This window comes from Syngnathoides biaculeatus, chromosome 4, assembly GCF_019802595.1.
Source record: "Syngnathoides biaculeatus isolate LvHL_M chromosome 4, ASM1980259v1, whole genome shotgun sequence".
Taxonomy (NCBI): Eukaryota; Metazoa; Chordata; class Actinopteri; order Syngnathiformes; family Syngnathidae; genus Syngnathoides; species Syngnathoides biaculeatus.
In genome coordinates, this window is record NC_084643.1 from 7,333,189 (window position 1) to 7,356,845 (window position 23,657).

The 23,657-nt window shown below is 46.7% G+C and overlaps 1 protein-coding gene across 1 annotated transcript; it reads left to right on the forward strand.

Annotated features, from left to right (window-relative positions):
• Window positions 1–1,474: 1,474 nt before the first annotated feature.
• Window positions 1,475–22,161, forward strand: rasef (RAS and EF-hand domain containing). Its single transcript, XM_061818482.1, has 17 exons — window positions 1,475–1,899; window positions 8,834–8,980; window positions 9,041–9,131; window positions 10,241–10,336; window positions 11,280–11,357; window positions 11,460–11,575; window positions 14,592–14,660; window positions 14,725–14,791; window positions 15,904–15,989; window positions 16,280–16,592; window positions 16,727–16,879; window positions 17,773–17,923; window positions 19,137–19,218; window positions 19,296–19,410; window positions 19,485–19,592; window positions 20,205–20,281; window positions 21,094–22,161. Exons 1-17 carry the CDS (start codon window positions 1,532–1,534, stop codon window positions 21,194–21,196), a joined length of 2,220 nt encoding a protein of 739 aa, XP_061674466.1. The 5' UTR covers window positions 1,475–1,531; the 3' UTR covers window positions 21,197–22,161.
• Window positions 22,162–23,657: the final 1,496 nt, after the last annotated feature.

Sequence of the window (23,657 nt, forward strand, 5' to 3'; positions counted from 1 at the left end):
AGCCGCGACGGAGAAGACGGCGGAAAACCGTCGAGGACGGACGGCGACCCGTCCGTTTTAACCGATGTGGGCAGCGGCAGCGGAACGTTCCCGCATCGCCGAGACGGAGAGGAGAACGTTTGCGTCCAAGAAAATGTCAAAGCCAGGTCAGAGAACGTCAGACGTACAAATTTATGTGCGTGTGTGTGACTTAAAAGATCATCATAAATAGAACTATGTCTTCAAATTAAAAATGATTGTGCTTGATTAATCCTGCTCAGTGGCACAAAATAAAAAGTGGCACATTTGCATTGGAGGCAAGTGGGGCACTGCCCCTGCAGTTGTAGAAAGTCCCTTTTCCATTTTTTCCAATACATAAATACGGGAAATGCGGCCACTTATATATTTGTTGATGTCATACCCCAAGACAAGTATGATGGATTATCATTGTTAGCAAAAAAAAAAAAAGATAACATGTGTCATTACATTGAGGTGTGTACAATTTTCCATAAGACCGAGTTAAATGTATTCAAATGTATTAATGCATTCCCGTGACCCTTGTGAGGATAAGCGGATCGGATGATGATGATGAATGAAATGACGGGTTTTTTTTTTGTTTTGTTTTTTTTTACAAGCAAATCTCTTCGGAGGGCTTAAGAACATTTTTAGGGGTGCAAAGATCGAAAACAACTGACACAACCACAAAGAACCAAATCTCATTTTGCAAGTTTAAGATTTTTTTTTTTTGGGGGGGGGGTTGCGATGCCACTGGGCCTTCACTTGTTTTCTAAAATACATAATAATAATAATAATAATAATAATATATTGTTTTTTTTAGGCGGCAAGGTGGTTCAGCTGGTAAACTGTTGGCCTCACAGTTCTGAGGACCCGGGTTCGATCCTGGCCCCGCCTATGTGGAGTTTGCATGTTCTCCCCGTGTCTGCGTGGGTTTCCTCCGGGTGGGCACTCCGGCTTCCTCCCCCATCCCAAAAATATTAACATTAATTGGACACTTTAAATTGCCCGTAGGTGTGATTGCGAGTGCGGCTGTTTGTCTCCATGTGCCCTGCGATTCGCTGGCGACCAGTTCAGGGTGTGTTGACTTGACAGCTGGGATAGGCTCCAGCACTCCCTGCGACCCTAGTGAGGATACGCGGCAAAGAAAATGGATGGATGGATATTATTTTTACACCCTTTAATTTGGGTTAGATAAAACTTTATTGACTGCTCTGTACTTTGTTGTCGTCGCCCCCCCCCCCCCCCACACACACACACGCACACAAAAAGAACAGAAACAAAAAAATGCGAACTAATAACTTGACTCGATGTATTGACTTATTTTAATCCTCAACGGGGAGGGAATAAACCCGCAGGCTTGTGAACACGCCTCACGCACACACACACACACACACACACACACACCAGGTAGTGACAGTTGTCGTCGGTTTACCTGAACGTGACGATGCGCCCAGTTTTGAGGGAGTTTCTGACAAGGACCGAGCGGGACTAAAGTTTCTCATTTTCCCCCGTCAGCGTGCCCCGCGCCAAGGTGATGAGCGCCGAGGAGCGCGAGCGTCTGCGCGCCCTCTTCCACGTCTACGACGCCGACCAGTCGGGCAGCATCGAGCGCGGCGAGTTCTTCACCATCTGCACGGAGCTGCAGGTCAGCCCCAGCGAGGCCGAGCGCCTCTTCAACCGGCTCGACGTCGACCGGGACGGCACCATCACGCTGCCGGAGTTCCTCGGCGGCTTCCACCAGCGGCACCGCACGGACGCCGAGCTGGAGCCGAGACGGGAAGATGACGACGGCGAGGGCGACCGCCGGGAGTCGCGCGGCGCCGCCACGGCCGCCGCCGCCCCCGCCGCCGCCTGGGAGGACTTCGCAGCCCGGATGGGCGAGCACGTCAACTTTATTCCAAAGTCAGTAAGAAGCTCGCGAATTCATTGCTCACAAGTGTGGCTGCTGCTCGTGTACTTGGGTCCAAGTACTAGCGCTGAGTCCACTCATTTAAGTAAAAGTAAAAGTAAAACAAAACAAAACAAAAATAGCCATTCTAAAAAAAAAAAAAAAGTTCATAACTCGGCCTACATATGAAAAAAGTACAAATCCCATGTTATTATCAATTAATTACACAGCTGACACTTGGCTTGTGCCCCCAGAGGGCTGCATTACACACCGGTGGGAACTCATGCATTACAAATACTTCTTGACTGAATATATGAGTACATTTTGCAATTATTAACATTCGTATTCTTCTTTCAACATTTGACTTTTCTTCCTAATTTGAACAGATACATGTGTTTGTACCTTCTTCCCTTTTTGTGGCCAACATGCTGCCAGCCTGAATATCAAATGGCGGGGGGGGGGGGTATTTAAGTATTTTCATCATTATCATTAGCTGAAAATGCATTTTTTGTTGACAATGTGAGCAAAGCTACGTGAACACATGGTTTTGAGCTTGAGCCAACGCCAACAAACGCTTGCTTGAAGACATTTTTTTTCTCGTTATGCTTGATTCTCAAAATGTGTAGTTTTTAACTGACAGTAAAACCAATATTTTGTCATGTGTATATTTGTACTCGAGTACCCTATATCTTCAGCTTGCATTTTTCTTTTTCCCAAGTAAAGGGGTGGACGCAGTACTTTTACTTTTACCAGTTTCTTTTTCCACAAGTAGCTGTACTTCTGAGTACTTTTCCCACCTCTGCTTATTTACCGAACAATATCCGTTTTGATAACTCGGCACAACGACAAACACAACTTCTCTCCACCCAAAATGATGTCCCTCTTCTGTTAAATTGCCCATCATTGAAAAATGAATTTTAATGAATCAAGAAAATGGGAGAGAAGGTAGAGTAGAAAAGTGAGCGTGAATGAGCAGGAAGTGGCAATGTTTAGTGAGGGGGAAGATAGAAAGGCGCTGAACAGAATGAAAAATGGAAAGACAGTCGGTCCTGATGACATACCGGCGGAGGTATGGAAGCAATTTGGAGAGGTGGCTGTGGAGTTTTTGACCAACTTATTCAATAGAATACTAGCGGGGGAGAAGATGCCAGAAGAATGGAGGAAAAGTGTGCTAGTCCCCATTTTTAAGAACAAAGGCGATGTTCAGAACTCTGGAAACTAGAGAGGAATAAAGATGATGAGCCACACAATGAAGTTACCGGCAAGAGTAGTGGACGCTAGACTCAGGACAGAAGTAAGTATCTGTGAGCAACAGTATGGTTTCATGCAGAGAAAGAGTACCACAGATGCATTATTTGCCTTGAGGATCCTCGTGGAAAAGTACAGAGAAAGTCAGAAGGAGCTACATTGTGTCTTTGTAGACCGAGAGAAAGCCCATGACAGAGTACCAAGAGAGGAACTGTGGTACTGCATGCGCAAGTCCGGCGCGGTGGGGAAATATGTTAGAATAGTACAGGACGTGTATGAGGGCAGCAGAACAGCGGTGAGATGTGCTGTTGGTGTGTCAGAAGAATTTAAGGTGGAGGTGGGACTGCATCAGGGATCCGTGCTGAGCCCCTTCCTGTTTGCGCTAGTAATGGATAGGCTGACAGATGCGGTTAGACTGGAATCCCCTTGGACCATGATGTTGGCTGAGGATATTTTGATCTGCAGTGAAAGCAGGGAGGAGGTGTAGGAACAATTAGAAAGATGGAGGCACGCACTGGAAAGGAGAGGAATGATGATTAGCCGAAGTAAAACAGAATATATGTGCGTGAATGAGAGGGGCGGAGGAGGAGGAGTGAAGCTCCGGGGAGAAGAGATGGCGAGGGTGGACCACGTCAAATACTTGGGGTCAACCAATGGTGAGTGTGGTAAGGAAGTGACGAAACGAATCCAAGCGGGGTGGAACAGTTGGCGGAAGGTGTCTGGTGTTCTATGTGACAGAAGAGTAGGGCAAAGTTTCTAAAACAGTGGTGAGGCCGGCCATGATGTACGGATTGGAGACGGTGGCACTGAAGAGGCAACAGGAAGCAGTTGAGGTTCTCCCTCGGAGGGAGCAGGTTGGATTGGATTCGAAATGAGCTCATTAGAGGGACAGCCAAAGTTGGATGTTTTGGAGACAAGGTTAGAGAGAGCAGATTTGGATGGTTTGGACATGTCCAGCGGCGAGAGAGTGAGTACATTGGTAGAAGGGTGCTCAGGATGGACGTGCTGTACCATGGTAGTGAATCTATGCAGTATGGTTAATATTTGTTAGCAATGCTAAAGAGTTGTTTTGCATTTTAAAGCAAGAAATCAGACGAACTGGACCTTGAACAAAAACTCCGTGCTCCACAATTTCCAGCCAGCCTCAGAACTCAATGAATCGGGTCTCGTTGGTGTCTATGCAGGGTGCTTTGTCACAGTGCTACGTGTGCTCACTTGCACTAGTCCTCGCGTCGACTAAATTTGCGTTCTAAATTGTGTGCGGAGCTTGTGCAAACCCGAATGACATGTGTTTATCTCAGACACAGATCCGATCCGCTAACTGACAAGTGTCGTTTGACAACTTGATGGCATGATGTGTGCTGTTTCCATGACAGAAAATACAATAAGAGTGGGTGCTCCATTCCCCCCGGCCCCCCTTTTTCTCGATGCGCTCATCGGCTAGTAATAGCTTTTCACAATCTTCCAGCTCTTAACCCCGTCGCCATGGGAAGTTTGGGTCTATTGTGGTTTTAGATGATTAAACGTTTCAAGAAAATCCATTTCCAAGAGATTGGATGAAGTCAGATGTGCAAGTCTTGAGCCCCAAGTCATTTTCTCTTGAGCAAGCATTTGAGCATTCTTGAGCACAGGTTAGCTCAAGTCAAGTTTGTCATTTTTATATTTGTACTTCATCGACATAAAGGCATAAAGACACCGAGTCTTACCTGCGATGTCTGGTCTCAAAGTGGAGACCATTAAAGTCAAACAATTATATGAATGGCCACATCTCAAATGTCTCTGGCGCTGCCGCTTAAAACTAACAAAACCTTAAACACGGAAGAGCGCTGCGACGGTAAAGTCCTTGAAACGCAGGGAAGCAAAGCTGAAGTGGAGAAAAAAAATGAATTCTAAATTTTCTACGAACTGTGCTCTGCGATTGTCTGGCAAACCAGTTCGGGGTGTACCCAACCTCCTGCCCGTTGACAGCTGGGATAGGCTCCAGCACTCCCGAGACCCTTGTGAGGATACGCAGCAAAGAAAAGGGATTGACTGTGAACTGTCCAGATCCCCCCCACCCAAAAAAAAAAAAAAATATATCAATAGTTATTCAGGGCTAGAGAGTAACATATTAAATCACAAGTAAGCCCTCTCAACAATGCTCGGACTGTTTGGTGTGGTTGACGAGCTCGCAAATCCCCCAAATCGGATGGATGCAGGCCTCCCCCAGGACAGATGAATGCATTAAATTTGCCTGCTATTTTTTGTGGAGGAAAATACAGTCCGTGAGATCAAATTCACCACAGATCAGCGATATGATCAAACGATGCAACAGACAAAAAAGCAGCCGACAATCACCGTCAGAATTTGATACAGTCAACCAAAAAAAAAAAAAAAAAAGTCGAGAAAATGGTTAAGCAGCTGAAAGAAACAACTCCCCGTTGTCTTGACTCAATGGAACAGTCCTGAAATAGCTCCGGTCCTACCTGGACAAAAGTACCCATTGGAAGTTTTCTACATGATTGAATGCCAAATGGCGTCCCTCAAGGGTCAATTCTTGGACCCCTTTTGTTTAGTCTGTATATGCTACCCAAATGTCAAACTCTTCAGAACTTTAATGTTGACTATCATAGTAATGCAAATGACAGTTATATATCTAGCTAGTTCAATTGAGGTGTTTTGTCACTGTCAAAAACAAATAAACAACTGGATGAATCGCAATCACTTTTAAAGAAACCATAATAAAACCAAGGTAATTTTTTCGGGAGGTGGTAAAGAATAGAAGATTGCTGTTAGTAAATACCTGTAGTCACACTCGCATCTTTTGTTACTTACATTTGTGAAACAAAAGACTCTTTTCCGGTCTGTTAAAATTGGGGTTTGAGGGTCTCGCTGGTGTGACTGGACTTTGCTGCTGCTTTTATTGCTACTTTAGGTGGCTAGTGCCCCTGCTGACACCTGGTAAGCCAAGTTGGATAATGCTCTGCTGCCTATCCCAGCTGAGAAACCAAGAACGTTTCTGTTGTCTTGACTCAAAGGAACAGTCCTTAAATAGCTCTGGTCCTACCTGGACAAAAATACTCATTGGAAGATTTCAATATGATTGAATGGCAAATGGGGTCCCTCAAGGGTCAATTCTTGGACCCCTTTTCTTTAGTCTGTATATGCTACCCTAATGTCAGACTCTTGTCCAGTCTGTTGCAATTATGTTTTTGTTTGTTTTTGGCGGGGGTTGTCACCGGTGTGACTAGACTCTGCTGGTGCTTTTATTGGTACATTAGCTGGCTAGCCACCCTGCCGATACGTGGTAAGCCAAGTCGGGTAGGGCTTTTGACTGCTCTGCAGCCTATCCCAACTGAGTTTGGGCGAGAAGCTGGTACACCGCTGACTGGTCACCAGTCGATGCCAAGGCACATCCAGCATACACAAACTTTTGTATTCACACTTATGGACAGTGTCTGTCTTGACTCAATGGAACAGTCCCCAAATGGCTCCGGTCCTACCTGGACAAAAGTACCCATTGGAAATTTTCAATATGATTGAATGGCAAATGGGGTGCCTCAAGGGTCAATTCTTGGACCCCTTTCGTGTAGTCTGTGTATGCTACCCTAATGTCAAACTCTTTTCCAGTCTGTTGAAATTGGGTTTTGGGGTTCTCGCTGGTGTGACTGGACTTTGCTGCGGCTTTTATTGGTACTTTAGCTGGCTAGCGCCCCTGCTGACACCTGGTAAGCCAAGTTGGATAGCGCTTTGGCCTGCTCTGCAGCCTACCCCAGCTGAGTTTGGGCAAGAAGTTGGTACACCGCCGACAGTATATACAGCACATACAGTATACACAAACTTTCATATTCCCGCTTATGGACCGTGAATCTGGAATGCAACATTTTGCAATGTGGGATGAAGAAAACGAGCAAAATCAGATTTGAACCGAGAAACTCAAAGCTGGGAAGCCGACGTGCTTGCAATTATCATAAAACTGCACTGCCCGCTACGGGTCTAATATTAGTGCATTCAAACGAAGAGTCATGCAGTTTGTATTATTCAGCAAAACAATATATTGTGTGTGTGTGTGTGTGTGTGTGTGTGTGTGTGTGTGTGTGTGCGCATTGTGTTGTGTTGTGTGTAAGGCCCAGGAGGCCTGACATGGGACGGGGTTTTGCGCTTTCGGAGAACATCGATTGTCACAGCGGTGGCGTTTGTGATGCACAAGCACTAAAAACGTTCCCTTCTTTTCGGGTCAGCTGATGGAGGACATTTTGACGTGTGTTTTGAAAGCATGAAAGACAAGTTTGTGTTTCAAAAAAAAAAAAAAAATTGTCGCGACGTGAGGGAGGCGTGAAATGAGCATGAACGCGTCCTCCGGGTTTCCTTGGGAGCGGGACTTATTGGGTCGACTTCGGCTGGTGTGTGTTTTTGGTCATGATAAACACACGTGCGCCGCGAGCTGTTGACATACGGCGGCCATGACTGTGTGCTCTACCCGCCATGTCAGTCAACACGCACGAGCGCTACATCGCATTTTTCGGCTGTGCGACACAAAACACCGTTGCTCTAAAATCAGCCCTGACTGGGATTACGTTCACCCGATGCTTCGATAGGTACACATGAGTAAAGTTAAACTCACTTACTGACAGTAACTCATTTTTCCATTAACTCAATAATACGCAAACAAAAGCTACCTCGTGTGACAAGCCATGAGTGCAGGGGAGGACCCAAATGCAGGACTCCGAGGCAAAGGCATAATGTCCGGTGGGTTTTATTTCAGAAGCTGTGTCCACGCCCAGTGACCCGGTGCAAACTTAACGTGCCGAATGCGCAACAGAGGTGACACCCCCCAAAGCGGTGACGAGGCCACGCCCCTCCTGGCGGTTCTCCAGCCCCGCTCATGACACCTCGCTCGGTACTCAAGAGTACAGTTATTTTGGAATAATACTAGTAAAAGTAAAAAAGTAGTTCTCCAAATAATTATTTGATTAAAAGTAAGAGTTTTTCTTTGAAATTTCAGAGCATGGACTCCCTAGACTAAAACGTGTTTGAACGCTCAAATGGAGTCAACCATCACTAGGAGTTCCGTTTGAATTCCAGACATCTGACGTATCCAGCACATGTAACCTGGAAATGAAACCGACCACATTTATGCAGTTCTGAGGCTGGTTGTACATCACGGAGCGTGGAGTTTTCCGGAGAATTGTGAATGTCATGGAAGATGCTTGAGAAAAATGAAGCACGCTTTAAGTATGAAAGTACCTTGAAAATTGCTGAATATGGTATGGTCCCCGGCGGCACGGTGGGGCAGCTGGTCAAGCATTGGCCTCACAGTCCTGAAGTCCTTGGATCAATCCCAGATTTTCCCGTATGGAGTTTGTATGTTCTCCCCGTGCCTGCGTGGGTCTTCTCCGGGTGGGCTCTCCGGTTTCCTCCCACATCCCAAAAAACATGCAACATTCATTGGACTCTCTAAATTGTCCCTAGGTGTGATTTTGAGTGCAGCTGTTTGTCTCGATGTGCCCTGCGATTGGCTGGCAACCAGTTCAGGGTGTCCCACGCCCTCTGCCTGTTGACAGCCGGGATAGGCTCCAGCACTCCCTGTGACCCTTGTGAGGATAAGCGGCTAAGAAAATAGATGGATGGATGCTTGCATTGGGGCCAAGTGGGGCCGTGGCCCGAGAGATCCACGAACGGTAACGTAAAGCGTCGTTTTTTTTTTTCCCCTTGTCACAGACACGAGCCAGTGTCGACGTTGTACCAGAACGTGAGCGTGAACGAGCCCCGGCTCGTCCCTCAGCTGGAGAAAGTCGTGTTCAGCTTCACCAAGGAGATCAAGCAGCAGAATGCCGAAATGGAGAACCTGGCGCTGGCCATCAGGCGGTATGTGACGCACGCACCCCGCGTGTCGGGCTTTCCAAGTGACGCGGCGTTGTGTTAAAGAGCGCAGGATCAAGCGTCCATGCAGCTGAGCGAGATGGAGGAGGAGATGGACCAGCGCATCCAAAGCACCGAGAGGAAAGTCCGCGAGCAGGTGGGACACGTCCTGTGATGGCTTCAAAGCACAGCGCCAGGAGATCCGTCTCAGCTTAAAAAAAAAAAATGATCGTAATATGTTTATGTTTTATTTACCGATAGTGTCACCGACATCGTTTCCATTATTTTGGTCAGCACTCACAATCACACCTCGGAGTGTCCAATTAATGTCGCATGTTTTGGGGGATGCCCACCCGGAGAAAACCAACGCGGGCACGGGGAGAACGTGCCGACTCCACACAGGCGGGGCCGGGATTGAACCCCGGACCTCAGAACTGTGAGGCTTTTACCAGCTGATCCACCGTGCCGCCTTATGTGGAATTCAAATTCAAAATGAAAAACAATCCTATCTTCTCAAACATCTTTTTTTTTTAAACACAAAACAAGATGAAGGACGCTGGTGTTTACAACTTGTGTGTAGAAAAAAAAAAAAAACTTAGCAACGCTGCTGTAACTTTGTCATTGAAAATTGCGTCAAGCCTGGTCGATGACACGCCTGATAGGCATCTACCCCACCGTGATGGGTCTACTCCGCACACAACGCTGTAAAAGTGCCATCCATACAAACCTCAAGGGCCGCACTACCATTATACTTTCATATTGAGGCGGGGGCCGCAAATAGCCCACGGGCCGCGGGTTTGAGACCCCTGCACTAAGCAGTTTGTTGTGTTTCTCTTCATGTCAAACAAAAACAACTGATCTGAGATCAGATTACTGATGCACGAAGGCTTTCGTGCGCCGCTCCTTCACTGTGAAAATCGTGACAAGCAACTCACTCGAGTTGCCGATGAAGTGTGTAAAAAAAAAAAAGTGTGACGTAAAGCGCGATCGCTATCAGCGTGTGTGCATACAAAGTTATGTAAGCGTACCGCCGGGACTCAGCTGACTCAGGATCTGCTGTTTGCTTTGTGACACGCCAAATTGGAGGCCACTTATTTTTGACTCGGCTTATCGGCGGTTCTGAAGCAGCAACAGGTGAACGGGTCACAGGAATGTCTGCACAGGCGACGTGCGTGTTTTGCGCGCTCCGATCATGTGTGGGGGTAAAAAAAAAAAAAAATGTGGTAACGCCTTGTTTGTTGTGTTGTTTGTTTGTTGTGTCTGCAGGAGAAAAAGCGAGGGGAGGCGGAACTTGACGAGTTGCGGAGAACGTATGAGACGGAAGTCTGTGAGCTCCAATGTAAGATCCAAAGAATGCAAATGGTAACCGCAGTCTTTTTGTATATCTATATATCCATCCATTTTCCTTTGCCGCTTATCCTCACAAGGGTCGCGGGGAGTACTGAAGCCTATCCCAGCTGTCATCGGGCATGAGGCATGGCACGCCCTGAACCGGTTGCCAGCCAATCGCAGGGCACATCGAGACAAACAGCCGCGCTCACAATCACACCTTGGGGCAATTTCGAGTGTCCAATTAATGTTGCGTGTTTTTGGGATGTGGGAGGGAACCGGAGTGCCCACCCGGAGAAAAGCCACGCAGGCACAGGGAGAACATGCAAACTCCACACAGCTGGGTCCGGGATTGAACCCGGGACCTCAGAAGTGTGAGCCAGACGCTTTCCAGCTGAACCAACATACCACCCTATATCCATACATATAACCATTTTTATGTGATGATATATCACCAAAAATGTGTTTTCCTGGATTAATGCTTGTAAAAAGAAAAAGAAAATCTTGAATCTCGTGATAAAAATCTCAAGATAAGCACATAGAAAGCGAACAATTGAATGTATTTAAGGGTCCACTTGGGCAATTACTACGTACATAAATTATAATGCAGACATAATGGTGGAATAGGGTGTGAATATAGCCAAACGAAGAAAAGAAAAAATAGAACTTCCACCCATCCTTCCATGTTCTTAGCCGCTTATCCTCACAAGGGTCGCAGGGATTGCTGGAGCCTATCCCAGCCGTCAACGGGCAGGAGACGGGGTACGCCCTGAACTGGTTGCCAGCCAATCACAGGGCACATGGAGACAAACAGCAGTCGCAGGGACCTCAGAACTGCGAGGCCAACACTTTTCCAGCTGATCCACCGTGCCGCCAAAAATAGAACTTTTCGTGTAAATTGGACACGTATTGTAGTTTACGGATGATTATCAGATTTTTGCTGAAAAATGCGCTGAAACCTGAACGTGGTGCACAGATTGAGGAGAAGTACAAGATCATCACGGTGAAGGACGAGAGTCCGGCCCTGAAGAAGAAAATCAACGAGCTGACGTTGGTAAGACTTTTTTTTTGTTTGTTTTTCATATTCTACATGAATGAATGCTGCTGCTGCTGCATTTAACGTTTACACGCCTGCGCGTTGCGCTGCTCTGCGTAGGAGAATCAACGCCTGAAGCAGGAGCTGCTCAAGTCTCAGACCAAAGTGGCGTGTCTGCAGAGCGACATGGACTCCCTCAAGACCGAGCTCGCCGACCAGAGCATCACCTCGGAAAGGTCATTGCGCGGCGTCACTTTATTTGACCCGATGTTCACGTCCAACGGCCTGTATACGCTTGAACGTCTTGCATATCAACAGGTAACGGGTTTATGCGCAAACGTTAGCTAGCTTGCTCACTAGCTAGCTGCACATTATGTAGCCTGCTTGCTAGCTGTATTAAGTGTTTTTTTTTTTAGTAAATTAAAAGTATTGTAGTATGTGTGTTTTAAAAGTACTACAAATGTGTGAAAATGACCTCAAACTCTCCTTTAAGAGTGGACAGCCCAGCACGCTTGTAGCCAGCTGCAGCGTTCACCCTAAAATCTCAAAAACACGAGGAAAAAAAGCCCATTAGAATCGTCTTTTAAGTTGAGAAAATAAAACAAAAATGGCGCTTTTGTGCTTAATACACAAAGAGAACCACACAACAGAGTGACGGTGAAAGGACAACGCTGACAAAATATTTCATCTCATCTATCCTTGTAATAAAAAAACGAAATCAATTTCGTATGATGAGAAGTGTGATCGTGCAGTGCTTAAACAAAACAAAGCAAGAAAAAAAGTGTCCCTGAAGGCACCTTGTGTCACGAACGTACTCTGCAAGTAAACATAAATGGCTGCCGCACTGAACGGGTCACCAAATACAGCATTTTTTTTACCCAGATATGAATGTCATGTCTTTGTCATGGAACTCCATCATGAAGGAAAATTACCTTTCATTCTTTGACGTCGGAACGACTGCGTTCATCGGGCAGAAATAAACAAAGTTCCGTTCATGTTTGCCCAAAATATCAACTAGTTCGCGAAGTGCTGCAATCTGTGCCATCCACGGCAAACCAAATTTGTCTTGACAGCTGATCTCGGCATTACAAAAATAGAGTCCGAAGCGAAAGAAGTCGCATTTCTCTTCACTTAAATTAGCAAAGGTGCTAGTGCTAACGCAACATGTCGTCTGGTAAGTTTCTAAAATTATAGACCATTGCAGTGGTTTCCTGATGGTTACTCGGGTTGTCATGGAACGCCAGAGGAGCCATGGCAGCATCAATGTCATTTTGAAGCCATTCGCTGGTGTCAAACTCAAGGCCCGGGGGGCCCGATCCAGCCCGCCAGATCATTTTATGTGGCCCGTGCAAGTAAATTTTGTGTGCAAACTTACATTATTCTTGCTGAATTCTGTTCCAAAATTTTAAATTTTCATTTTTTTTGTGATCACACCCCTTTATAAACGACTATGCTTGAGTTATCATTTCAAACTTAGCTACCCATTCATTTGTATTATGTATGGAATTTGTTGAGGCAATTAAACATATGTTTGGCTTCACAGTCTGAGGGAAAGGATAACTATAAAGTGGCCTGTGGAAAAAAATAGACGTTGACACTCTTGCGTCAGGAGGCGTCTCTGATGGTGTAGTTGTACACACGCCTGCCTTTGGTGCGAGCAGCGTGGGATCGATTCCCCCTCAGTGATGGTGTCGATATCTGCCCTGCGACTGACTGCCGACCAGTTCAGGGTGTGTTCCGCCTTTTGCCCGGAGCTAAGTGGGATAGACTCCAGCTTTCCCCCAACCCTTGTGAGGATAAGCGGCTTGGATAATGACACAAGGCGCTCTTGCGTTAGGTTACAGTCAAAATTATTTCGTAGTGTTGAATGAAATAGGATCCAAAAATGTTTTCCCGTTTGACCACTTGCAGTCTACTTGCGTTCGGGCCAAGCGGGGGCAGTGACGGACCAGATCCAGCAGAAGGCGCTCTAGTGAAAAAAGCTTCCTTTGCATGTGGCGTGTTATAGTGCACGACTGCCAACAAAGGGGCTAAAACGGAACGCCATATATGGCGCATCACGTGATTTTTCAATCAAGCGGATCAGCCGGACACGTTTAAGACCGTTCTGGCCTCGGCTGAGGTTACCGTGACCTCCAGAAGCAATTTGAGTCTGCGGCAGAGATAAAAGTAAATTGTTCCCCCCCCTCTAAGTTTCCTCTCCCTGGGAATGGGGGCGGGCGGCTGGGGGGGTGTTTTGTATTTGTCAACGGGCGAAACAGGATATCCTGGAGCGAGGACAGACACGCAGTGTGCGGTTGCCAAGCAACACAACAGCGCAGGCGGGACGAGGCTTTCCCCGCGTCTCGTTTTTGCTGACCCATAAACGATCGCCGCAGCTGCTCAGTGGAAGCGCAGATGAGCGCAACGTTATCGACGCTCATCGGACACTTCCTCCGGGACGCGCGTCAAAAACGCTGACTTAACATCAGATGGGTTAGGCTAACGGCAGTGGTTCTCCAACTTTTAAACCAGGTTTAATCTCCCCCCCCCCCAAAAAAAAAAAAAATAATAAAATTGTTCGCTCGCCAAGTAGCACTAAATTAGCCGAATTATGGTAGAGTAGTAGGCCTAGGTGGAAGCAAAGAATTTGCACATAAAACACATTTTAAAGCAAATAGTTCCAATAATTTAAATGCAGATGTGCTTAAAAGTTAAATACAACTGAACTGTATTGTACTGTATCAGTAAATATAGAAAGTATAAATAAATAAATTTCCTGTGAGAAGCTTTGGAAACAACAATACAAAAATGCAAGTATACTACAATTCCTTTTTTAAATTTTTTCATTTTTATTTAACGTGCCCTGTGATTGCCTGGCAAAGAGTCCACTGGACAGGCGACAGGGCAGAAAATGCAAAAGCAAAATTGGTTTGAGCCCTAAAATGGCTGAAAATGTTGATCGTTGTAAAAGCAGCTGCGTGCAAACGACCTGCCGTGATCTCGCACAAATATAATCTACGTGCTGTCGTGATCTAGCACAAATATAATCTATGTGCTACCGTGAATGACTGTGGAAATCTGCAGAATATTTACTGTTGAGAACCTTTGAAAATGTTGATATCAGTAAAAACTCCTTCAACTGTCACAGTAATTTTGTTTTGGTAAAATTCTGGAATTCTTGGTAACCTAACTGAAACCTAATTGAAATATGCATCACGCTCGGATCAGCAACAATTTATTGTTTGTTTATTGTTTTGGCGTCATTTGCAGAGACGAGGAGCTGATGAAGCAGTTTTCTGACGAACGAGACATCCTGGAGAGCCAGATTGAGATCCTGCAGTAAGTCACGCTTGCACACATTAATATATAATAATTCCACTAATTACTGTGTGCGTGCGGAAAGGGAGGCGAACAGGAAGCTCCACGACAGCAACGACGGCCTGAGGGCTGCTTTGGAGAGGACCACCAAGGTAGGCCGGCGACGGCTTTTTATTCACTTTTAATTCCTTGCGATCTCATTTGGAAATGCAATGAAATACTGGCTCAAGAAATTAGTTTACAGATTGAAAACATTTATTTTATTAAAATTAATCTATGAATGATAATTAAGTAATTTCCGGCCTATAAACTGCGACTTTTTTCACGTGGTTTCAGCCCTGCAGTTTATGCGGTGATGCGGATAATTTGTCGATTTTTTTTTTTTTTCTAACGGCCGCAAGGGGGCACTCGAGCGAAAAGAATATGGAATATATGTGCCGAGGAAGTGACTTTTACCAATTTTTTTTTTTTTTCACAACCAGCCCTGTTAGCGCTGCGCTAGCATTAGCGCTGTGCTAGCGTGTTGCTGCTCTGTTACTGCCGTTTGTTTTTTTTTAACCGGCCATGTTAGCACTGGGCTAGCGTTAGCGCCACGCTATCTTGTTTCTGCTGTGTTATTGCCGTGTCTCAGTGATTTAGGTTTTTTTTTTTTTTTCGGCTCTGTTAGTGCTGTGCTACTATGTTGCTACTGTGTAGCTGCCTTGGCTGTTTTTTTTACAGGTATGTTTTATTCATTTTTTTAACCAGCCCTGTTCATGCTACCGTGTTGTTGCTACGTTAAGCTAAGCTAAGGTGTTAAAACTTTCTAGACTCTTTCTGTGTACCGTCTTTCTTTGTCAATACCTCATGTTTCAATGTGGACACTTGCGGCTTTTACACAGGTGCAGCTTATGCATGTACCAAATGGTATTTCCTTTACAAATGTACCGGGTGAGGCTTATAATCAGGTGCGCTCTGTAGGTTGGAAATTATGGTAAAATGTCCCAAAAAAAAGAAAAAAATCCCCAAAATGTACAAAATAAATATTATTAATAAGTAATATATATTCTACTAATAATAAAAATAGATAAATAAATGTATATTTATATATCAATATAAAATGAAAAATATCGACATCAAAAATATATCATGGAGATATCCTGATGGAAGCACCACAACAACAGTGTCAGGTCTACTTTTGGTTACTTGCCTTGTGAGGCTTTTTGAATCTCCATCTAGTCGATTGTTTGATTTCACTTTCTTCGTGTTTTTGTGCGTCGCGCAGTCAAGTAGCAGCGGCCTTGTCGGCACCACGAAGGACAGAAACAGAAGTAAAAGCATCGGCTACCCGTCGCCGTACGCTCTGGACAGGTGAGATTCCGTTTCTCGCGATCAGACAAAGCTACCCGGGTCGCAAACGATGTAGAATTGCCGAGTGTCATCTAATGTGGGCGCAGCGTGCCGGCAAGTTCCTTGAGTGCGTACTTGAAGGCCGTCGAACACGAGTTTGGCCTCGAATTATTTTTATTCTTGAAGCAGTTTCCCAGCAGAAGTTCTATTTACGCAAAGCGCTTCAAAACCTGATCAACCAGCTTTGAAACGGGCCCTCCAGCCGCTCAACATGAAACCATCCCTTCCCTTCTTTTGGCCCGTTCCCTCAGGTTCTGCCAGCGCCCCGACGACTACCCTGTTTTCGGGCGGCGGCCCAGCAGCGACTCGCTGGCGCTGGCCCTGTGCGACCCGGGCCTGAAGCGGCGCAACAGCAGCGAGTGCGAGGAGGAGAGCCTGCCGGAGATCTACGTGGACAGCGGCCTGTCCACGCTGCGGGGCTCGCACGGCGGCTACGACTCGGAGCAGGAGGTCAAAGGTCAGGGCGAGGAGGACGAGGACGAGGCGCGGGCGGAGGAGACGCCCAGCAAGAAAAGGAAGGAGGCGGTCAACAAACGCTTGATCGAGGAGACCTCCGAGGATGAGGTGAGGGTGGAGGAGTCAAATGTAAAGTACTTTTTGCACTTCTACCTTGGAGAAGTGGGACCAAAAGTGCGGTGCGTGTACCGGTACCGCCGGCGGTACCATTTTTAACCTGATCCGCTGAATTTTGGCGACAGCCGGCGGAGACGCAGGACGCCGAGTCGGCGTTCGGCTCGGACAGCAGCTCCGTTCTGGACTGGAAGCCGTCCAAACCCGCGGGGCCGCCGGCGGTCCCGCCCTCCCCCTTCGCCTCGCCCACCCGAAAAGCCGTCAGCGCCATCAGCGTGCGGGTGAGACTCACGCCGGCGTGACGGTCTGAGCGCTCCTGGTGCTGAAAAATCTCCTTGTGATTAATGCGCATGCGCATATATGTTGTAAACTTCGGGCCGGTCTGAAACATTCCCATCCGTGCTTCAACATGTGCCATTCGACAACTTGTCGCCGAGTTTTCATGTTCGCTATGGACGACTCAAAAAGACGAACGCAGCGAGCGTACATACGTGTGTACATTTTTTTTTTTTTTTTATCAACTTATGTTTTAAGGTTAGGTTATAACGTATGCTAGCTCCCGCTATGTAGAAGAAGGGGAACTATGAGACCGGGGGATTTCCCAGTACGCGTCTACTCCGTACCCAGAGTTCCCCTGTTAATAACGCATGCGCATTAATCACAAGGAGACTATTCAGCACGGGGGAGCGCTCAGACTGTCAACCCGCTTCAAAATATCTGATCGTTTCATTGTCCAGGTGTCCAAATACTTGCAACAATATACTGATAATAATCATCAGCGTCCAATTATGACCCACATATCTTTCCACAGTGCCTGAGCAATAATTAATCGGTGCTTCAGAGAAAAGGGAAGGTGTTTTTTTTTTTTTGTTTTTTTGCAGATGTGACCTCTGACCTCTGTATGACATCATCTGCTCCTCCCTTTTTTGCGATACTCGGGCAGTTTTCGTGATTGCCACGCGGCCGGCGCGTCTTTCTGCTTCCCAGGACCGTTTCAAACTCGCCCGTGAACATTCGTACATTGGTGAAATGAACACTTTCAAAGTTTTTCTACACACAGTTGTTCAAATTTTGTGACATCAGTTCATCAGAAGATTTTTCAAAGGTTTTCTTTTCGTGTCACTTTCGAGAAAGTCGCCAAAATTTCCGTTTGTTTGTTTTTTTTCTCCCTCAGAAGGTGGAGAAGGACAGCGGCGACCTGGGCTACATGACGTCCGAGAAGGCCTACAGGATCGTCCTGGCCGGCGACGCCGCCGTGGGCAAGTCCAGCTTCCTGCTGCGCCTCTGCAAGAACGAGTTCAAAGTCAACTCCAGCGCGACCCTCGGTGAGGACGTCCGTCGCCTTCCTCCGAAACGACCTCGTGTAACGATGTGGCACTTCGAGCGCCAGGGGGTCCGTCCATTTTCCAAGCCGCTTATCCTCACCGGTCATCTCTTGAAAATTATTTGAGGCGAAATTCAAAAAAGTCAACTCCACGCAGGATTTGGACCCCCGCAGCCTCAGAAGCGCGAGGCGGATGAGGCTCACCGCTCAACCACCGCGTCGCTCAATGGCTGGATTGCACGTGACGTCACGCTCGTTCATCCGGGTACTTGACCGCCATTGTTGCAGACGACGGTCATCTCGCCAGATTTTTGTTGCGTCTACGGATGTGGAAATCGCGAAAACGGAGACATTAGAAGTGATTTTTCCATGTTCCAAAGATTAGAAGGCACGAAGGAGAAAGAAAAAACGGCAACAAAAATGGCTCGTAAATGTACGACGCGCAGAGCTGAACGAAGGTCGAGTACGTATCTAGCTTTGGCGACATCGTCGAGTGAATTAAAGTCGACGGAAAACATCCGGCGCTCGCCGCTTACACGTGGGCCTGTGGACGTCGCCGTGGTGATGTCGTCTGCCAGGCCCGAGCTCGTCTGGAGAAACGGCGGCCGTTCGATTGAGGGCGCATTTTTAATCGCGTGATCGCAACCCAAGGATGCGTCGGACGGGTTGATTTGGGGACGTGCTAGCGCGTCAAACGCACAAAAGTACGTGAAAAGCTGCACGGGAGCGACAACATTTGCGTCAATTCGGAAAATCGGACAAATGGTTTCGAATGATCATTTTCGTTCTTTTCAAGATGATTTTCGTGTTCTATTTTAAAATACATGTTCCACATGGTGTGGCCCTGTGGACCAGCTGGTAAAGCCTTGGCCTCACAATTCTGAGGACTCGGGTTCGATCTTGGCACCGCCTGTGCGGAGTTTGCATGTTGGGTTTTCTCCGGGTGGGCGCTCCGGTTTCCGCCCACGTTCCAAAAACATGCAACATTAATTGGACACTAAATTGCCCCAAGGTGTGATTGTGAGTACGGTTGTTTGTCTCAATGTGCCCTGCGATTGGCCGGCAACCGGTTCAGGGTGTACTGCCCGTCGACAGCTGGGATAGGCTCCAGCACTCCCCGCGACCCTCGTGAGGATAAGCGGCAAAGAAAATGGATGGATGGATGATCACAGCATAGAATCATTTTCTGATACAATTTTCTTGTAATTTTCCAGGCGTTGATTTCCAAATGAAGACTTTCATGGTGGACGGAGAGCCCACCCTGTTGCAAATTTGGGACACGGCCGGACAAGAGAGGTGCGTGCCTGCGCCTGCGCGTCTTCGCACCTGCGCCTGCGCGTTGCATTGTCTGACGAGTGTGGCGTTGCGTCCAGATTCCGCAGCATCGCCAAGTCTTACTTCCGGCGAGCGGACGGCGTGCTGCTGCTGTACGACGTGACGTCCGAGCGGAGCTTCCTCAACGTGAGGGAGTGGGTGGACACCATCGAGGTGAATTCTCGGCTTTAAGATTTTGCCGCGATCGGGCGCTCGTACTGACGGCGACGGCGTGTGTGGACGAGCAGGACGTGTCTCAGGAGGACGTCCCCATCATGCTGGTTGGCAACAAATGTGACCTGAGGCGATCGGCACCCAACTGTGTGCCCACCAGCTACGGCGAGAAACTGGCCATGGTGAGGACCACTATTATTATTTTTAATAGCGCTTACATATTATACGCGGTGTACGTTATGGCCGTGCTACTTGTGGGCGATGTTTGAACTGCATGTATGCATACTTTTTCAACTTACAGCTTCAAAATTGTAAAATGAGGTGTAACCCGAAAATGTACATCCAGCCATTTTCTTTGCCCCTTATCCTCACAAGGGTCACGGGAGTGCTGGAGCCCTATCCCAGCTGTTATCGGGCAGGTGGCGGGGTACACCCTGGACTGGTTTCCAGCCAATTGCAGGGCACATAGAGACAAACTGCCACAAGCACAATCCCACCTACGGACAATTTAGTGTCCAATTAATGTTAATGTTTTTGGGACGTGGGAGGAAACTCAGGCGGGCACGGGGAGAACACGCAAACTTCACACGGGTGGGGCTGGGATTGAACCCGGGACCTCAGAACTGTGAGCCCAACACTTTCCAACAGAGTTACCATGCTGCCCCTAAAATATACAACCCTTGCTAATTTTATGAATTGATAGTTCAAATGTATTTTTTTTTTAATTAAAATTTTTTATACCACTACTAATAGTAATATAATAATTTAATCTTGTCGTGTGTTTCTGTAAACAGACTTACAACACTTTGTTCTGCGAAACCAGCGCCAAAGATGGCTCCAACATCCTGGAAGCCGTGCTGCACCTGGCTCGGTAAGAGCTCTGCCGCCATCTAGTGTTCAAATGCACAAAGTGCAGCTGGATCATTTTGTATGTACAGTATTTGTGTCAATTCATGGAGCGAAATTTCCTCGCATGTGGCCACAGGAGAGCTGCACTCGCTCAATTTTAAACAGAGCCAAACGCACCGATGTGACGCGAGGACGATCACCGGGAGCTGCTGTGGGCCACCACTCACACCGAGACTCTCACATGCCGGCTTCTGACTCACTCGCCGACAGCGTGGCGCTAACACTTCCGCCGCGCCAAAGCTAGCACTAATGCTAACAGGGCCGGTTAAAATAAAACTTACCGGTAAATATCATTGAGACATGCCAGTAACACAGCAGCAACACGCTAGCGCAGCGCAAACGCTAGCGCAGGGCTAACTGGGTCGGTAAAAGTCACTTCCTCGGCACATACATTCCACCGATCTCATTCTTACCTTTTCCGCTCGAGTACCCCCTTGCGGCCATTAGAAAAAAATGCACAAATTAGCCGCATCATCGCACAAAAACGTGAAAGCGCGTGAAAAAAGTCGCTGCTTGTAGGCCGGAAATTACGATACTTTTACTGTGTTTTTTTTTTTTTTTTATACTACACTTTTTCTTTATAGGAAAGAAAAAATCGGGGTGTTTTTGATGGCTAGTACAGAAAATTGCAATTTCAATGTATTTAAAAAGGGAATATTTTCATTTTATTGGTTTTCCATCTCAGGATTCAAGTGGTAAGTTTGAACGCGTCGTCACTCGTACGACCTCGTTCTTGCTGGAGCCTTTGAACGCATCGCGTCTCTTCCGCCACAGGGAGGTGACCAAACACGCAAAGTTCGACGAGCAGCGTCGCGACCAGGCGCTGCCCAACTTAGACGCGCCCAGGAAGAAGCCCAACTTCTCCTGCTGTAACTGAGCCAGGAATCGAGGAAGACGGAACGCAGCAAAAGGAACAACAACGAAAAGAGACCTTGTGGATGTGCGGACATTTCAAGTCGAGCAGAGCGCGACGGCAACTTGTGCCGTCGATTGTCAAACTGCAGCCCGTCGTCAACTTTTCGGGGTTGACATTCGCCACTCTGAGCTCCTTCGCCGTCATTTTGCAGATCCGACCGATGAGATGTGAACGATTTATTTGAACATCCCTGTGAAATGATTTTTTTTTTTTTTTTTTTTTGTATTTTAAGTGGACATGACGCGTTGTTTGTTTTGTTTTATGTGAAAGGACAATTCTACATTTGCTTGTTTTATTGCGATGAACTTAAACAGCAGTAGCACAGAAGCTAATTGTCTGCAATTTTACACTTTTAAAAAATCTTTTTGCGCAAACTGCTAATATGATCGTTGCCCTACAGTGTTACACAAATTCAAGTGATGACTTTTGATTTTAGCAAGTGAAAAGATGGATGCTTCCTGTCTGTATATGTTTCTATAAATAAGAATAAGAATAATAAGTGTATTACGAAAGTCGCTGATGATGTAGTGGTACACACGCCTGCCTTGGGTGCGGGCAGCGTGAGTTCGAGTCCTGCTCGGTGATGGTGTTGATACCCGGTGACCAGTTCACGGTGTAGTTCGCCTTTCGCCCGAAGCTTCAGCTTTCCTGCAACCCTTGTGAGGATAAGCGTCTTGGATCATAACATGACATATCTGTGTTACTGTTCATGTGTTTTCGTATGAGCTCCATATTTCATTTAAACTGGACTCTTTTCCTGTTGAGGTTCCCCGTCGGAGTTTGGGTTTTACAAGCTAGCCCAAACCCGACAGTTCATGTCCAGGTTCACGTTTGATTGTTAATTTATTGTTATGAAAATGCGACGCAGTGCAATCTCGGTTGAAAGGAGTCACACATTAAAGCCGTCAATTAAATCCGACATGACGGTTTCTTTTGGCTTGTCCCGTTAGGGTTCGCCATTACGTTTCATCTGAGATGAAATGCTCATATTTGTTTGGCACAGTTTTTACGCCGGATGCCCTTCCCGACGCAAGCCCCTCAGAGGGAGCGGAGACCCCAGTGAGATACGAGATCACAACCCTTGGTATACCGAACCAATCCTCTAACCGCTGAGCTATCTGACATGAAGTCTGTTGATTAGAAGAAGCACTTTTTTCAAAATTAAAAACTAAAAATCAAATCACACAGTCCAGTAGAAAAATGTCATTTAAAGTCAAACCCTTTGGGAAGTTTTAAAGTCGACCTAAACTGACTTGTTGTTGACATTGTTGCGATTCTCTTATACTGAAGTAAGAGTACAGATTAATCCAAAAATTTGGCGCCGTGATATCGAGGGTCCGCTGTACTTCACAACTAAATCCCATCACATTACCCAACTCAAATTATATAAAAATGTAAAAGCTCATCATCACACACATGCATTTTTGTTTTCTCAGTGGAATGCAAATTAAGAGTTAGCTTAGATGGAAAAAGGTGACACGCTGTGGCGACCCCTAACGGGACAAGCCGAAAGGAAAGGAAGAAGAAGAAGGAAGGCAAACATTTAGTGGAACAACCGCCCAGTTTGTGACAAGAAGGGTTGAAATCCCGCGGACAGCGGCAGCCGCGGTCCAGATGGTTGCGAGCGTGCGTGTCGCCGTACGCCTTCTTCAAGCCAACCGAGCGGAAACCATTGAATAGCGCGCGGCCTGCGACTGAGGGGTCATTGGGTCACCGGCTCGACCCCCCGCCCCCAGCTAACCAACACACAATGCATGGAAAATCCAACAAACTGTCTTGCTTTGCAAAACCGTCACGTGAATACGATTCGTCTTTGAAGCGTGCTGAAAAGACAAATGAACACGTCACATTTTTGTATGCTTGGCTGCTTTCCCGTTAGCATCGTCGGGGTTCTTTGGAGCAACATATGTTCTTCATTTTACACCAGTTATGATGATGATGATGAGGATGCGTGTGTGTGTGTGTGTGTGTGTGTGTGTGCTGCCCCCCCCCCACAAACCCCCTCATCTGTTGACATCACGCGAGTGATGAGGCGAGACCGTTCGTTGGTTTGTCAGACAACAGGTGGGGGAGCAGAATGGCGGCGAGTCGGGGGAGTAATTAGATCAACGGGGGGACGGCCGGTGCAACGCGGAGGTTAATGACAGTAATGAATAGATTAGTGCGGCGGGGGTGAGGGGTGGGGGGGTCTCAGGACCACCAAGACCACCATCCTCTAAATTTAAACACTTTCAATTAAAACTAGCCGTAAGTCCGGTGACGGTCAATATAAATGTCAAATATCATTGAATACATTTTATTTCAGGTCTACCGATATATATATATACATATATATATATATATATATATATTTCTTTAAAATGACGACACCAGCCCCCCCCAAAAAAATCTAAATATACTTTGAATAACGGCAAAAAAATGA

What these genes read in the sequence shown, in the direction of transcription:
- rasef (XM_061818482.1), top strand. Translation starts at nt 1,532, where the DNA reads ATGAGCGCCGAGGAGCGCGAGCGTCTGCGCGCCCTCTTCCACGTCTAC. An exon ending in CACGTCAACTTTATTCCAAA is followed by an intron (nt 1,900 to 8,833) that starts GTCAGTAAGAAG and finishes CCCTTGTCACAG; the next exon opens with ACACGAGCCAGTGTCGACGT. An exon ending in TCGCCGTACGCTCTGGACAG is followed by an intron (nt 15,990 to 16,279) that starts GTGAGATTCCGT and finishes CCGTTCCCTCAG; the next exon opens with GTTCTGCCAGCGCCCCGACG.